Source organism: Haliotis rufescens, unplaced genomic scaffold (assembly GCF_023055435.1).
Source record: "Haliotis rufescens isolate VD_foot unplaced genomic scaffold, xgHalRufe1.0.p SCAF_1, whole genome shotgun sequence".
Taxonomy (NCBI): domain Eukaryota; kingdom Metazoa; phylum Mollusca; class Gastropoda; order Lepetellida; family Haliotidae; genus Haliotis; species Haliotis rufescens.
The window spans coordinates 30,879,672-30,898,466 of NW_025963779.1; the positions used below are offsets into that span (position 1 = coordinate 30,879,672).

Below are 18,795 nucleotides of genomic sequence, written 5' to 3' on the forward strand. Positions count from 1 at the left end.
GTTCAACGTTGTGTTCAAGTTCATTGCACTTACATAGCGACGCACGTACTTTGTGTGTGTGTGTGTGTGTGTGTGTGTGTGTGTGTGTGACTCTTTGTGTGTGTATGTATGGGAGACTCCTTGTGTGTGTATGTATGTGTGTGTGTGTGTGTGACTCTTTGTGTGTGTATGTATGTGTGTGTGTGTGTGTGTGTGTGTGTGTGTGTGTGTGTGTGTGTGTGTGTGTGTGTGTGTGTGTGTGTGTGTGTGTGTGACTCTTTGTGTGTGTATGTTTTTGAGACTCTTTGTGTGCGTGTGTTTGTGTGTGACTCTATGTCTGTGTATGTATCTGTGACTCTTTGTGTGTGTGGATGTATGACTTTTTTTGTGTATGTGCGACTTTGTGTGTGTGTATGTATGTGTGACTCTATGTGTGTGTGTATGTATGTGTGACTTTGTGTGTGTATGTATGTGTGACTCTTTGAGTGTGTATGTATGTGACTCTTTGAGTGTGTATGTATGTGTGACTCTTTGAGTGTGTATGTATGTGACTCTTTGAGTGTGTATGTATGTGTGACTTTTCCGGTGTGTGCGACTCTTTGTGTGCGTCTGTGTATGTATGTCCCTTTGTATGTGTGTATCAATGTGTGACTCTTTGTGTGTGTGTGTAACTCTGTGTGTGTGTGTATGTGTGACTATTTTTGTGTGTGTATGTATGTATGTGCGACTTTGTGTGTGTGTGTGTGTGTATGTGTGACTTTTTGTGTGTATGTATATGTGACACTGTGTGTGTATGTATGTGTGACTTTGTGTATGTATGTGTGACTCTTTGAGTGTGTATGTATGTGTGACTCTTTGTGTGTGTATGTATGTGTTACTCTTCGTGTGTGTGCGACCCTTTGTGTGTGTCGGTATATGTATGTCCCTTTGTATGTGTGTGTGAATGTGTGACTCTTTGTGTGTGTATATGTGTGTGACTCTTTGAGTGTGTATGTATGTGTGACTTTTTGAGTGTGTATGTATGTGTGACTCTTTGTGTGTGTGCGACCCTTTGTGTGTGTCGGTATATGTATGTCCCTTTGTATGTGTATATGTGTGTGACTCTTTGTGGGTGTATGTATGACTCTTTGTGTGTGTATGTATGTGTGACTCTCTGTGTGTGTATGCATGTGTGACTCTTTGTGTGTGTTGTCTGTATGTGTGACTGTGTGTGTATGTATGTGTGACTTTATGTGTGTATGCATGTGTGACTCTTTGAGTGTGTATGTATGTGTGACTCTTTGTGTGTGTTGTCTGTATGTATGACTGTGTGTGTATGTATGTGTGACTGTGTGTGTATGTATGTGTGACTTTATGTGTGTATGCATGTGTGACTCTTTGAGTGTGTATGTATGTGTGACTCTGTGTGTGTATGTATGTGTGACAGATAAATATACACAAAAGAAAACACTTTGCAACACACATCCTCACAGTATGTTCCTTAAAATACTCTTTTATTACATACATGCATGACTGGCTTCGTAGGGGGCATTTACATCATGATTGCCCGGGCTGTGTGCCAAAAATGAATTTCAATGCAATTCCGCACACCATGTATCTACTGTATGTTCAGTGATCAATGATCAATTATCAATGTCATAATAATTACACATTACGGGCACAATAGACATCTGGACCATTACTAATGTACATGTAGCGGCCATGTTTAAACTCGGATGGGAAATCAAGGCGAATGTTTATGGACACCGAAGCTTGAATTGTTTCAGCATCACAGACCTTGCAGGTTTAGAATAGAAATTTCACGACGGACCGAAGAACAACACGACACATGTATAAGCTCACCTGGCTTTCAGTCATTTGAGCCAACAACTGATATGTAATATCCGAAAATGACAGAAAACAAGCACAAACAACACTAAGGACAGTTTAATGCAACTTGTGTTTAAAGCGTTAATATGCGTCCACGTGCAATTACAAATATACACACATATATAACAGTACCAGTGCCGGTACTGGTCCTCTGAAAATTACCGAATTTCTCGGTTTAAGCAGTGTTTTCATAGACCTGCAAATGTATATCCTCATAGGTTGTGTTGTTTCTTTGCTTGGTGCTCTCGTCCATGCTCTCATAGATGTTCGTTGTCTGTCGGCTGTCTTTAAACACAAACAAAGCGTGTAATCCAGGAGTAATGTAATTAATTACAAAGTTCAATCCAACAATGATGGCTTGGAAATATCACAGTGATATAAGAAATATATATTAGCGTATATGAGACAATGAGGCAACCTAGTACTTCACTTTGGCGAACATATTTCATCGCGACACTTAACCTACTAGAATGTCCTCTTAGAAAACAAAACTAACATTGATTCATTCATTACTCCACTCACATTGAAGTGTATATATAATCCAAGATGCTAAACCCCTCACCATCTAGGAAATCCAAAGACATTGGACCGACTCCTTGGTCTTGTGGTAGAGCGTCCGCCCGGAGAGCGGAAGGTCCGGGGTCTGATCCCGGCCGCGTCATACCAAAAAATGTTAAAATATTGTACTTGTTGTTACCCTGTCTGGCGCTCGACATTAAGGGGCTAAACAAGGACTGGTCGGCTCGGAGTCAGTATGCTGTGTCTGAGTGGGGTATTCATGTTAAACTTCGACATGGTATCTAATGGAGCTAAGACTATTAATCGCCATCAGCCCGGACTAGTAGCACGCACACACACACACACACACACACACACACACACACACACACACACACACACACACACACACACACACACACACACACACACACACACACACACACACACACACACACACACACACACTTTACATTCACGCCGCTATATAAGTCCAATAATCTTGGACGCGACGATAAACCCAATTTCACCTCACCTCACCAAAGAAATTAAGTTGGCACGTTTGAACACCAACAGATATTAGGAGGAAGCGTACGTAACAACTTACCAAGCTGGGGCTGTGCTGCTCTACTCCTACAACAGAGGGCACATCTATATATAGACATATTTCATATATATTTGAAAAAGGATGTGTGCCCTTTCATTATTACAAACTATGACATAGGAATGGCCATACTCACGGTGTCGATTCAGTTGGTTGTGTTTTATCTGTAAACACAAAGTTTCATGTTGGTTCAAAATCTGGAAAGCACATTAAATGGGCTTATTTTCAACAGAATCACAGGCAATTAGATATACGGTAGTAATTGAGATATCATTCAGTGCATGAATGGCTGTGTACAATAACCTGTAATAGCCTGTGAGGTGGTACTTTTACCAATTTTTACCAATTTTTACAATTTAAAACACATTCTGCTCTACGATGCATATGTCGAAATGGTACGGCAGAACAGTACGAAAATCCTCGTTGATACATGTATTTGTGTGCTCATACTTTCATCACTGCGATTTAACTCTGTGACTTTCAAAATTATATTTATACTTCTAATTGCAAGTCTCCCACTTTAAGTCTGCTTATGTAACTATTAGTGACTTCAAGCAACCCACCCTCCTGTGTTTGGTGTCTTCTCCACCACACGATGTAAACAGCCACTGCTACCAGAAGGGGAAGCAGGCATAGTGTCATCCCGACGCCAACACCAGCACCGAAAGTGGCTCCTAAATGTGCGGAAATGGACAATGTTATATTAACCGCCATGCCCCTTTCCATTCGTAATCAGCAATCATTGAGATTGAGTCATTGTAAGAAAATTACACTTCTGTCATCAATATTTCGATTATTGATTCGGGTTTGAAAAATCAAACAGTGGTGGTATGCTGGGGCAGCACCATATGATGTCTTTGTGCAATAACAGACAGACACACATAGCACACATTATACACACCAGTCCTGTTCGTTGTGTTAGTTTGGTCTTATAAATATCATGGAGTACTGGGGGTCCTTTCTTATCTGGAATTCCCCCCGGGTACCTACAGGGACAGTGTTCAACATAACGTGTTCCCCAAAACTAAACCCGGCCGCGTCATACCAAAAGACGTTAAAAGATGGTACTTGTTGTTACCCTGTCTGGCGCTCGGCATTAAGGGGCTAAAACAAGGACTGTTCGGCTCGGAGTCAGTATACTGTGTCTGAGTGAGGTATTCGTGTTAAACTGCGGCATGGTATCTCAGTGAGCTAGCACTATAAATCGGCATCGGTCCGGACTAGTACAAGAGGCCACACAAACACACACACACACGCACGCACGCACACACACACACACATACATACACGTCCATGCACGTCATTATAATATAGTGCAATAATCTTGGACGCGACGTTAAACCCCCTTTCACCTCACCTCACCTAAAGCTAAAAGAGAGAATAGGCTCGGGATAAATGGCTGTCCTAGCAATTTTGATTCGTATTCCTGAAACTGTCTTTGTTTCCCTATTTCTCATGTTAATCGACGTAAACTTCTATACAATTCAACGGTTATCTTTATTACATAGGGACAATGTCTCACTTTCACACATGGGACTAATTTTAACGTCTTGTTCTGGGCAGGATATGGGCACCAGACGTTGAAGCATAATATCCCTTTTAACATTCAAAATAGTCATAGTCACCTGATGTAGATGCCTCTTCCTTCGTGATACAGTGTACAAACAGGGTCTGAGATTTGGATGTTATCTGTGTACTTTTGTAGACACCAGAACACCGGATACGGGTCAGATGATCGTCACAAGAAACGGCGAATGTCGCCATACTGACTGCCACTACCGCACCGTTGACAGGACGTGATAGTGACGTCACATCCTCTGACAGAGTATTATTTTCTTTCATCCAGACGATGGTAGATGAAGGTATGGTTGGATTGGTCTCACACACAAGCGTGACGTCATCATTCTCTGTCATAGCCATGGGGGAGTTTGTTGAATTCATAATACTTATTTCCACGAGAGGAACTGAAAACAATGCGTTTGAAGAAACTAAACTTTCATGTAAATATTTGGTATTTTACGATATGCTTAGATATTTGGCAAGATTGAGACACAATGCAAAAGTCACAAAGGACGAACAAAACTACCGTCATGTCTTGAGCTATATGCCACGAGAGAACTATCAGCGGGACAGACCATGGTTATCTGTTTCGTGGTTGGTACGCAAACTTAATTGTTGTAGTGTATCGTACATATTTTTACGTCTTTTCAAAGAGTTAGTCATATTGACATTTTGTTGGGAAATAGTTGCAGTAGTGGAAATAATTGAGGTTCTGTCAATGTTATATTGCCTAAACTTACCGTCAATATGCAGCAGCATTCCGTTTGTTGTGAAATTCGTTTCTTCGTAGTGTCCAACACAATAAACTCTCTTCCTATGGAGCTCTCTTGTGACCTCTGTGGAAAGACGACCCACAGTAACACTAAGTCCCCCTTCTTCACGAATCGATGAAGAAGTGCCGATTGCTATGATGTCATCGTCCTTCAACCATGTTATGCTTGATGGTGGTCGGGTTGGGTTTGTTTCACACAGCAACAACATCGTGTCACCTTCAGACAGATTCAGGGCATTTGTTGTAGCGTTAAGTAAGGTGGCTGTGTCCAGGGGAACTGATGAAACAAAAGACGACACTTTTTTGGTTACAGTACAGGTTATGAATATGTCCAAGTCTGCAAAAAAATCCAATAAAGTTAGCGAAATTGTTCATGTCATTTACTTATTTGGCCCAAGGTACACCAGGCATGCCCTTTAAAGCTATGCATGGTGAGACGAACATTACCCACGAAATCAATTTCAAATTATACAAAAAAAACACAATTGGTATTGTTGTGGATTTTTTAACAAAACTGATATAATTGCTTGTTCCTTATGCCCAGCATGATAGTATTTGATGTGAAAGTACTTATGGTCTGAATCATGCATTTGCATGTGCATGCTGTAAAATGACAATCGTGCACAAGGTCAAATGTCGTTACTGCAGAAAGATAACATACAAACCGTGCGACGTGCATTGAAAGAAAGACACATAACGGTATCTATTATATCCTGTCCTTCACGTCATCATACACTTGCTTGATCAGGTAATCTAAACCAGCACCTGTTGTATTCATCATAATGTTATCAGGGCACTGACTACAACATAAACGAACACAGTTGATAAATAGGATATGTTCCGGCAGACATATTCAGAAGAAACGTATTCACTACAATCAAACAATTTGCAATGAAGTAACTATAAATATTCACAAACATATCAGGAAGCTAGCAATGTCATAGCAGAATATGGCAGTGTCACTAAAACGAACAAGGAAGATATTGACAGTACTAGTGATAATCGTTTTACATAGTTTATCGGGTGGTCAGACTCGTTGACTTGGGTGATGCATGTTGCGTGGATCGATGCTCATGATATCAATCACTGGATTGTCTGGTCCAGACTCGATTATTACAGACCGCCGTCATAAAGCTGGAATATTGCTGAGTGCGGCGTTAAACAACAACAACAAAAAACAGTGTTAAAAGATTTGATATTCGTAAACTATCAATACCAAGCAGTCATACAAGTGTTTTATCATAAAAGAAATTTGATCATTTGCTCGTAAAATATTTTCATACAAAGCGAACTGATTGGTGATGAGTCTTGCATGTTTATTGATTAACAATCATCATATCTTGATGAATATTTTAAGTATTTAACTTGCAATTCTCACCATTGACATCAAGTGTTACAATGTTGCTCCTTTCATAGTAATCATAGTCAAAACATGTCCAGTTCGATTTCCGATGAGTGTTGTAATCAACGTCAAGAATTGTTAGAGTGTACATGTGTGGTGAACATGTGAAGTTATAGATATAGATATCTGGTACGTTGTTTGAAGTGGTTCTGCAGTTAGAGTATGGGGAAACATGCCATTCAGACGTTCTGTTTTGTAATTCTCCAGTCCACCTCACAAGATAAGTAACTCCAGACATGAGTTCGCAGGTGAAGATGAATGGGTGACCGGCGACTGCAGTGGTAGCAGACCCTGTCAGGTATGCACGACCTGTGAGAGAAAGGACGAAGTGTTACCAACATCAGTGACATGCTACAGAAATACATGTACATACATAAAGTCGGTGACTTTACATTTTTACTTGAACACTTCAGAGTGTAGTTTTGTTGATTTACAATACATATAAGGCATTACCTTTACTCATCAAAGAATATAGGTAATACTATCTAACTGGCCAGTCGCCTTATTGTAAAAAAAGCACCATGCAAGTCTGTCGGACGATCAGTACATGGCGTCATAATGTTTTGTCACGCTATCATCACATTATCATACTGAAAGTCCGATGGCTGCCACAAGATATATCTAAATGCCACATACAATTATTTCGCAGAATATAAGTCATTATAACTTATAAGCGGGATGTACAGAGTATTATGAACTGAACATTCGTGTACAACCCCAGACATTCGGTCTAGCGGTGTACACGCCCATTTATAAATAGCTCTTAAATACACCCTGCTTGGATACATGTGACTTAAATGGCGTGTAGTACTGTGTAACGGAATTCAAAGAAACGGAACGTGAATTAAACGTGTCAATACCTTCACAGATTTGCACACCAGGAAGGACGACAAGTAGCAAGATGACTGTCGCGATCATGTTCTGTGAGGAAAAATGATTACATCAAATATAGAGATAAGAGATTTGTGTCAACGTGAAATGTAGCTGTACATATGAATTAAGCCTATTGACATACGGACGCGCTTCACACAAATAAAGTTACAGGCGATCAAGATATAAAAGTATATCTTCCTTTAAAAACATAACATGTCGCTAAACCCTACAGTATTATAAGCATATTCATCACAAGGCATTGTATATTTTCTTTAATGTGAGAAGGGAGATCGGTATCTTGTTGTATAAACGTCACATCGAAGACTAAGGCATAATGTGTGAAGCCTATCTTAAGTCTCCACCATCTTGATATATGGCTGGAGTATACTCTTGCACTCAGTCCTCCAAGTAGTAGGGACGCGTCATTATACCTGTAACGAAAATTAACATGACTTATACTGATTGGAACGTATCGCATAATATACCTTCATGGACATATACTTCCCCAGCTATATGTATGCGAGCGGACTATGACTGTGGACTAACTGACGGGTGGATCCACCCAATTGCCTGCACCATTACGTTAAGAGACGTTTTAAACTTAATAATCCCAACTAAAATGGATACTTTAGGGTTAAACTGGTCATATTATATTATTTGTTCAGTATGTGATTATCCAAAATTCCATGCAGCAATAAGTAGGATTTGAATTTAAGTTTTAAATATAATTATTAATTTGGTTAATTCGGAAATCCGCAAGTGTTGTGGGGCCGATCTAACTCTTGTACACCTAGCCGAAGTTCTGTGTGCCTGGTTCTGGTGCGAGTTAAGGTGTTTCCTGTCGTAAAAGTTGTTTCAGCCACCAATGTCAGCAGACTGCAGCAACTGCAAGCCATGAAATGGAGTGCTTACCAAGGGGCTTGCGCGTCATGATACCGTAACCGAAGTGAACCGACTGCTTGCGGCGTGTAATGGCGTACCTTGAGACGAACATGGTGGAGGAAGAACAACAGCGGACGATTTGTTTGATTGCAGTATGTTGACAAATGCCATCACTATTTGATGGTGATTCATAAACACATGCCCAAGATATAGTCGGAATCGTACAATCGATCATGTTTTGGGCAGAGATTTCGAATGAATATGGAAAGGTATCTGTCGCTTTTCTTTGGCCTATAATTAAAGAGTGACAACAAACTCTCAACAAGACTTTTTGACAATAGGGTTGACTTCAACTTTCCCTTTATGTGGAGCAATATTTAAAAAAACTACAACCTTTGGTGTCTACATTTCACAACTCTTGAGGTGCAATCGAGCATACTCTTTCTACGACTATTTCAAAGAGCGTCATACGACTCTTGCTCAAAGGTTTTATCAGGGTTACCACAATCAAAGCCTTTGTAAAACTTTCAAACTGTTTTATGGTACACATGAATATGGTATTTCCAAATGTGTCTGTCGCATTTATTTATATATTCTAACGTCCAAAATCTTAAATAGATTTTAGAAATATACACTTGTGACCTCTTAACAGTGGTTATACTCTACACTTTATTAAACATGATATTCACAAATAAAAGTTTCAACCAGCAATGACAGTGGTCAAGCTTCCGGAATCCGGGTTGGTCAGTGATATTCACACAATAGCTAGTATTGATGTCATGAAATGTGAGAAGATGCAGACACGCACCCGCTCCACGTACATAGTACAACTAGCTTCAAGAACTTTCCACACAGTGCCAGACCAGTCTAGTGTCACAAGAGCATCACAAAATATTCCAAATGTTTTTATAACGCTTTGCCATCCATCCATGATAATCCGGAAGTTTACACATCACACTAGCATCTTAATATAGTGACTTCCTCAACACTGCTTTCATAAAATAGTACTACATTCCTGACAACTTATCATTGTCCAAATACAATGCAATGAGCTTCTACTGAATCTGAACATAAATACAGTTACAATCATTGTTTAACAATAAATTACACTGACGCATAACAGCATTCTTCACCGGCTGATTATTTACACAAACATACACTTCTCCAGCTGATATGCTTACACGAACATATACTTTCTGAGCTGATATAGTGAGATTGATACAGTTTGTATACTCACATAAACACGTACTTCCCCATCTGGTTATCTGTCACGAACAGGCACTTCTCCAGCTGGCATACTCACGCAAACTTGTAAACGCTTATATACTAACATGAACATGTACTTACACAGGTGATATACTCACATAAAACAGGTATAGCTGATATACTACGACATGACTGTACATTGTACTTCTTCAGCTTATATACACACACGAACATGTACATTCCCAGCTTATACACTTACATATAAAAAATATGTCCACAGATGATTTATTAACCGGATATACTTCCATATAAATGCATGTCCAGCGCTGATACTCACACAAACATGTGCTCCCCAGCTGATATACTCACACGAACACGTCCTTCCTCAGGTGCTATACTCACACGAACACGTCCTTCCCCAGGTACTATACTCACACAAACATGTACTCCCCAGCTGATATACTCACACGAACACGTCCTTCCCCAGCTGATATACTCATACGAACACGTCCTTCCCCAGCTGATATTCTCAAAAGAACACGTCCTTCCCCAGCTGATATACTCACACAAACATGTACACCCAAGCTGATATACTCACACCACCACGTCCTTCCCCAGCTAATATACTCAGACGAACACGTCCTTCCCCAGGTGTTCTACTCACACGAACACGTCCTTCCCCAGGTGCTATACTCACACGAACACACCCTTCCCCAGCTGATATACTCACACGAACACGTCCTTCCCCAGCTGCCATACTCACACAAACATGTACTCCCCAGCTGATATACTCACACGAACACGTCCTTCCCCAGCTGCTATACTCACACAAACACGTCCTTCCCCAGCTGATATACTCACACGAACACGTCCTTCCCCAGGAGCCATACTCACACAAACATGTACTCCCCAACTGATATACTCACACGAACACGTCCTTCCCCAGCTGCTATACTCACACAAACACGTCCTTCCCCAGCTGATATACTCACACGAACATGTACTCCCCAGCTGATATACTCACACGAAAACGTTCTTCCCCAGGTGCCATACTCACACAAACATGTACTCCACAGCTGATATACTCACACGAACACGTCCTTACCCAGGTGCTATACACACACGAAAAATCCTTCCCCAGCTGATATACTCACACGAACACGTCCTTCCCCAGGCGCTATACTCCCACGAACGCGTCCTTACCCAGGTGCTATACTCACAAAAATCATGCACTCCCAACTGATATACTCATACGACCACGTCCTTCCCCAGGTGATATACTCACACGAACACATCTTTCCCCAGGTGCTATACTCACACAAACATGTACTCCCCAGCTGATATACTCACACGAAAACGTTCTTCCCCAGTTGCCATACTCACACAAACATGTACTCCACAGCTGATATACTCACACGAACACGTCCTTACCCAGGTGCTATACACACACGAAAAATCCTTCCCCAGCTGATATACTCACACGAACACGTCCTTCCCCAGGCGCTATACTCCCACGAACGCGTCCTTACCCAGGTGCTATACTCACAAAAATCATGCACTCCCAACTGATATACTCATACGACCACGTCCTTCCCCAGGTGATATACTCACACGAACACATCTTTCCCCAGCTAATATACTCAGACGAACACGTCCTTCCCCAGGTGTTCTACTCACACGAACACGTCCTTCCCCAGGTGCTATACTCACACGAACACACCCTTCCCCAGCTGATATACTCACACGAACACGTCCTTCCCCAGCTGCCATACTCACACAAACATGTACTCCCCAGCTGATATACTCACACGAACACGTCCTTCCCCAGCTGCTATACTCACACAAACACGTCCTTCCCCAGCTGATATACTCACACGAACACGTCCTTCCCCAGGAGCCATACTCACACAAACATGTACTCCCCAACTGATATACTCACACGAACACGTCCTTCCCCAGCTGCTATACTCACACAAACACGTCCTTCCCCAGCTGATATACTCACACGAACATGTACTCCCCAGCTGATATACTCACACGAAAACGTTCTTCCCCAGGTGCCATACTCACACAAACATGTACTCCACAGCTGATATACTCACACGAACACGTCCTTACCCAGGTGCTATACACACACGAAAAATCCTTCCCCAGCTGATATACTCACACGAACACGTCCTTCCCCAGGCGCTATACTCCCACGAACGCGTCCTTACCCAGGTGCTATACTCACAAAAATCATGCACTCCCAACTGATATACTCATACGACCACGTCCTTCCCCAGGTGATATACTCACACGAACACATCTTTCCCCAGGTGCTATACTCACACAAACATGTACTCCCCAGCTGATATACTCACACGAAAACGTTCTTCCCCAGGTGCCATACTCACACAAACATGTACTCCACAGCTGATATACTCACACGAACACGTCCTTACCCAGGTGCTATACACACACGAAAAATCCTTCCCCAGCTGATATACTCACACGAACACGTCCTTCCCCAGGCGCTATACTCCCACGAACGCGTCCTTACCCAGGTGCTATACTCACAAAAATCATGCACTCCCAACTGATATACTCATACGACCACGTCCTTCCCCAGGTGATATACTCACACGAACACATCTTTCCCCAGGTGCTATACTCACACAAACATGTACTCCCCAGCTGATATACTTACACGAACACGTCCTTCCCAAGGTGCTATACTCACACAAACATGTACTCCCCAGGTGCTATACTCACACGAACACATCCTTCCCCAGGTGCTATACTCACACAAACATGTACTCCCCAGCTGATATACTTACACGAACACGTCCTTCCCAAGGTGCTATACTCACACAAACATGTACTCCCCAGGTGCTATACTCACACGAACACATCCTTCCCCAGGTGCTATACCCACACAAACATGTACTCCCCAGCTGATATACTCACACGAACACGTCCTTCCCCAGGTGCTATACTCACACCAACATGTACTCCCCAGGGGCTATACTCACACGAACACATCCTTCCCCAGGTGCTATACCCACACAAACATGTACTCCCCAGCTGATATACTCACACGAACACGTCCTTCCCCAGGTGCTATACTGACACGAACACGTCCTTCCCCAGCTGATATACTAGTACTAGTACTTACATAATTATCTACTTCACAGATTGATACATGTACATCCGCGCACGTATAAGTCTCCGGCTGATATGCTCACATACATGAACATAATATACTTCCTCGCTTGATATACTCCTCCAGCTGATACCCTCGCGGAGACAAGTACTTTCCCAGATGATATAATTACATCAACATGTACTTCCTGATAAGCTGACATGCTTACATAAACATGTACTTTACCGGCTGATATACGTACATGGACATTTAAATCCAAGCTGATATAAGTATATGATCATGTTCTTCCCCAGCTGATATACTTACATAAACACACCTACATCCACTGATGATATACTGACAGGCACGCATACTTTCCGAGCTGATATACCTACCTGCTTCTTGGAACACCCTTACTTGGTATTTATATTTACACTAACTCGCAAAACTTCTGTGTATACTGAATAATGCTTGACTTTGGATCATTGAGGAGTTAATGTTCATTTGTGGAAATTTGAACGTATACTGAACAACAAAAGTTCCTGTGACATTGAATAAGAATTAATGCAAAGTTATGTTTTTTACCAAATCTGAAACAATTTCGGTTTGCAACACATAAAAGACTCCTGTAAGTGTTCAAATGGTTTAATTTGCCATACTGACTTCAGAAAATGCGTGATTTCATATAAAAAAACATGAACATGCCAAAATGTCAATTTACAAATCAATAGCGTGTGTGTCCACCTCTGGTTGCGATGCAAGCAACACATCTTCGTCTCATGGAATGGACCAGGCGTCGCACAAAGTCCTGTGGGATATCTGTCTGCTGTAGCATGTTTCGAAGTTCCTGGAGTGTCTGTGGAACACGTGGTTGACGTCGAAGGCGCCGATCCATCTCATCCCACATGTGCTCGATTGGTGAGAGATCAGGCGAGCGAGCCGGCCAGGGGATGACATTCACGTTGTTTTGTTGAAGAGAATCGGCAACATGAGGCCGGGCGTTGTCATGTTGAAAGGTAAAGCCTGGGCCATGACGACGCAAAAACGGTAGAACAACAGGGCCGATGATCTCGTCGCGGTAGCGCTGTCCATTGAGATTTCCCTCTACCAGTATCAAATGGGCCCTCTGTCTTGCTGTAATCCCACCCCATACCATAACGCTGCCGCCCCGAACCGATCTTCTTCCATCACACAATGATTGAAGGTAATTACGTTCACCTCGACTTCGGTACACTCGAATCCGTCCATTGCTTTGGCTGAGATGAAAACGAGACTCGTCAGTCAATAGAACTTGTCCCCACAACTTGTCTGCACAACTGTAGACGTGCTTGACGGTGGTTTTCTGTCAAAATGGGACGTCTGGCGGGTCTTTTGGCGACAATCCCTGCACATCTGAGGCGACGACGTACGGTTTGTGAAGATATTCGTTAAAGGCTAGGGATGCTTGTTGCAGTGACTGTTGCTGGCTGGAATCGATTTCGTAGGTGTGTTGTTCGAATCCAGTTGTCTTGTCGATTATTGGTTACGCGTGGCCTGCCACTCCGAGGATGGTTTCTGACTGCATTCGTCTGTTGCCAACGTTGCCATTTACACCAAATAGTGTTTCTGTGGACGTTAAATTGTCTCGCAACATCACGTTGACTCGATCCTGCTTCAAGCATACCAATTGCTCGCAGCTGCTCATTTTCGGACAGACGTGGCATTTCGTAATGTTGAATAATTGCGTAATTTTTTTTTTTTTGAGTGGTTGTTGTCAGCACGATGCTAAACAATGCATATGGAATCCCGTTAACGCACTTGTTTTTATACCCATTCTTGGGTAGTGAAATGCATGGGGCTTGCATAAAAGTCAACTTTTGCATGGAATGCATGCTTTTCTGTAGCAGTTGTCTTTTTGTCACTTGATTCCATACATGTACTACCATATTGAAAACCAAACTTTACATGTTTGAAAAATACACTAAAATATTGGTGTCACAGAAACTTTTCTTGTTGAGTATATATAGAATTTTGTGAATTAAAGAAGATATGATTCAAACAACAAGTGAAATGTAATGTCATTGATAATGACTGATCGCATGACGATACTTTTCACAGCTTGTATAAGTTCTGGGACCTCCCTTGCTTCGCGATATCTGATCTCAACAGTAAATGAAATTTTCCCGTCTTTTCTAGATCACTTTGTACAGTCCAGTTATACAAGAGTATGGCGAACAAATGCGACAAACTAAACCCTAATTTCATCAAACAAATCAAAATATTAAAACTATTCCACAGTAAAGTACGTCCTTAAAGTAATCACGAGGAGAACATGTAAATGTAACTGAAACATAAACTAAAATGATTTCCTACGATGTTAGGGGGCACGGGTGGCCCAGTCGTCTAAGGCGCCGCGGTTCGCTGTGCAGAGTTGCGTCCCTTGGGCATGCCAGAAACCTATGATTGTGGGTTCGAATCCCGGTTCGCCCCGATTATGTTTCTAGGTTTGTCAGCACCATACCCGTGCTCGTGGGTTTTTACCGAAGTGGTAAACGTCTGAGGCCTGCATCACTTCGGGCTTTCCTCCCACATTAATCTGACACGACGTGATGTAACTGGAATACTGTTTGAGTGAGTGAGTGAGTATAGTTTTACGCCGCTTTTAGCAAATTTCCAGCAATATCACGGCGGGGGACACCAGAAATGGGCTTCATACATTGTACCCATGTCGGGAATCGTACCCGGGTCTTCGGCGTGACGAGCGAACGCTTTAACCACTAGGCTACCCGACCGCCCCGGAATACTGTTAAAAGCGGCGTTAAACCCAACTCACTCCTACGATGTTAGGAACATATGATATACTCTCATGCACTTCACAAGCTTAACGATAGGCTGCGCTCGAGTAACAGTCAGTACCCTTGCTCGATATACATGATTATAGTAACCGATAACAATGATTGAATTGTGTATAACATTTTGGAACCCAAATAGAAGTAATCAGAAACAACATATAATGTACAATGAAAAGTACAATTCAGTTAACATACCGATTTACTGGTAGGCCTTAACATCCCACTGAGCCTCATCGCAGCCTGATATGTCAACATAACCAGGAAGTGACTAGTTTGCTCAAGCATAAACAATGGTATAACATGACTTTGACCTGTCTAGTTTGCAATATATCAATATGAGTCAATATGAGAATGCATTGTAGCTCTGCGCTCCACTTCACAGACGAGTGAAGAGGCTGCAGTCCTTTAGCTCTTTCAGACATGATGCAATTAGTTCTCACGCCCTTCTTTAGAAGACAGCAAAGTTATGCAGTGTGACGTTATTAGTGAAAACTCACCGAGCCTCACTTTTTATTCTCAGTACATGATATACAATCCCAAACACGCTCGCGTGATAACCTGTTAACACATGAATAATCATGATGCGCACATAGTGTTATGTTAAAGGGCAAGTTCACACGGAAATTAACCTATCTTTCTCGTACTTTTTCCACATTAAAAGTGTTAACCTAGAAGTGTCATAGACAAAAATATAAAAATATCACAATTAATTAACATATTTTTCGCATTAAAACGATTTATATTTTTCACATTTACCAAGTGTTCTATTTCCACAACAAAAACACCATGGCTTATGCCCCTTGCAATATGACGTCATTGGTGCCAATTGATAAACATTATGACGTCATCATGCTTTGTTAGAGCCGCTTCACGTGGTGTAGGTCTAGGTGTGTGATTCTAGCGTCTCAGATGCCAGCCAGCATAGTGTGATGCTGAGTCACCACTGCGCCGGAGTGTGTCGTAGGCCATGTTGTTTTACCGCAAACTGGTACTTGATATCTTTTGCGTTGAGAATAGACAGGGACCCAGTTGAATTGGCACCAATTACGTCATAATCTAAGGGGGATAACTCAGGCCTGTTTAGCTCGAAAAACGAAGGCCTCATAACGGCATATCATTTTCACACTATTGTGAGCTTCCTACTTTCACTGTGAAAAAAATGAGTGTATATTTTCAAACACAGATACTAATTAATTCTAAAATTGCGTTTTGTTTAGAAAAAGAAAGAAAGTGATTTTTGCGTGTACACTTCCCCTTTAAAGTATAGCTGACACGACCCCATACTAGTTTCCGGTAAAGGAAAGGATGTCGTGGACCCGAGTATCTACAAGGTTGAACACTGATATAAAACAAGACACCAAATAGTTGACAAGTGACTTTATTGCTGAAAGTCTCTGGCAACAACACTGGTATTTTTGTCAACATTACCAAAGGAAGATTTATGGTCTCTTGACATAACAAAATACAAAACACAAACCTAGAAACAAAAGTAACCACGCCATAACATACAACTCTGCTGTTCTACATACATAGCGAAATATACTGAACAACAATCCTTTCTCACACTCAATGTGGATGATATCTCTATGATATGCAGTTTCATATCGGCGGGGGACACCAGAAATGGGCTTCACACATTGTACCCATGTCGGGAAAAGAACCCAGATCTTCGGCGTAACGAGCGAACGCTGTGACCAATAGGCTACCCGACCGCCCTCATTAAGCTTCAGGAAAACATGGCCAAATATACATAAAACATATTTACCATCGTTATCGTCTTACATAAGTGTTTGTGGCCTAACATTTGATATTCTAGGAGGGGCCTGAACATTGATTGACAAAAAAACTGTTCCGGAATGGGCTTGACAAACATAATTTATCCGCAGGTTTCACAACAAAAGAAAGAAATTGTTCACCTGACATGCTGGATATTCTGAAAAATAATTCTGTCCCAAACAAAACTCCCAACACCTACCACGGTATATGAAAGGATCAAACCTCCCAACTCCTACCACTGTATATGAAAGGATCAAACCTTCCAACTCCTACCACGGTATATGAAAGGATCAAAACTCCCAACTCCTACCACGGTATATGAAAGGATCAAAACTCCCAACCCCTACCGCGGTATATGAAAGGATCAAAACTCCCAACCCCTCCACGGTGTATGAAAGAATCAAAACTCCCAACCTCTTCCACGGTGTATGAAAGGATCAAAACTCCCAACCTCTTCCACGGTGTATGAAAGGATCAAAACTCCCAACCTCTTCCACGGTATATGAAAGGATCAAAACTCCCAACCCCTCCACGGTGTATGAAAGGATCAAAACTCCCAACCTCTTCCACGGTGTATGAAAGGATCAAAACTCCCAACCCCTACCGCGGTATATGAAAGGATCAAAACTCCCAACCCCTCCACGGTGTATGAAAGGATCAAAACTCCCAACCTCCACCATGGTGTATGAAAGAATCAAAACTCCCAACCTCTTCCACGTTGTATGAAAGGATCAAAACTCCCAACCCCTCCACGGTGTATGAAAGAATCAAAACTCCCAACCTCTTCCACGGTGTATGAAGGGATCAAAACTCCCAACCTCTTCCACGGTGTATGAAAGGATCAAAACTCCCAACCCCTCCACGGTGTATGAAAGAATCAAAACTCCCAACCCCTCCACGGTGTATGAAAGGATCAAAACTCCCAACCCCTACAGCGGTGTATGAAAGAATCAAAACTCCCAACCCCTCCACGGTGTATGAAAGGATCAAAACTCCCAACCTCTTCCACGGTGTATGAAGGGATCAAAACTCCCAACCTCTTCCACGGTGTATGAAGGGATCAAAACTCCCAACCCCTCCACGGTGTATGAAAGGATCAAAACTCCCAACCCCTCCACGGTGTATGAAAGAATCAAAACTCCCAACCTCCACCATGGTGTATGAAAGAATCAAAACTCCCAACCTCCACCATGGTGTATGAAAGAATCAAAACTCCCAACCCCTCCACGGTGTATGAAAGGATCAAAACTCCCAACCCCTCCACGGTGTATGAAAGAATCAAAACTCCCAACTTCTACCACGGTGTATGAAAGAATCAAAACTCCCAACCTCTTCCACGGTGTATGAAAGGATCAAAACTCCCAACCCCTCCACGGTGTATGAAAGAATCAAAACTCCCAACTTCTACCACGGTGTATG

General features: G+C 42.1%; 1 protein-coding gene across 1 annotated transcript; it reads right to left on the reverse strand.

Moving 5' to 3' along the window:
* Positions 1-1,445: 1,445 nt before the first annotated feature.
* On the reverse strand, positions 1,446-15,852 carry LOC124120574. Its single transcript, XM_046483433.2, has 9 exons — positions 15,796-15,852; positions 7,545-7,605; positions 6,661-6,993; positions 5,251-5,559; positions 4,576-4,914; positions 3,514-3,624; positions 3,087-3,114; positions 2,954-2,979; positions 1,446-2,133 (listed from the first exon to the last, which is right to left on the reverse strand). Exons 1-9 carry the CDS (start codon positions 15,832-15,834, stop codon positions 2,024-2,026), a joined length of 1,356 nt encoding a protein of 451 aa, XP_046339389.2. The 5' UTR covers positions 15,835-15,852; the 3' UTR covers positions 1,446-2,023.
* Between the last annotated feature and the right edge of the window lie 2,943 nt (positions 15,853-18,795).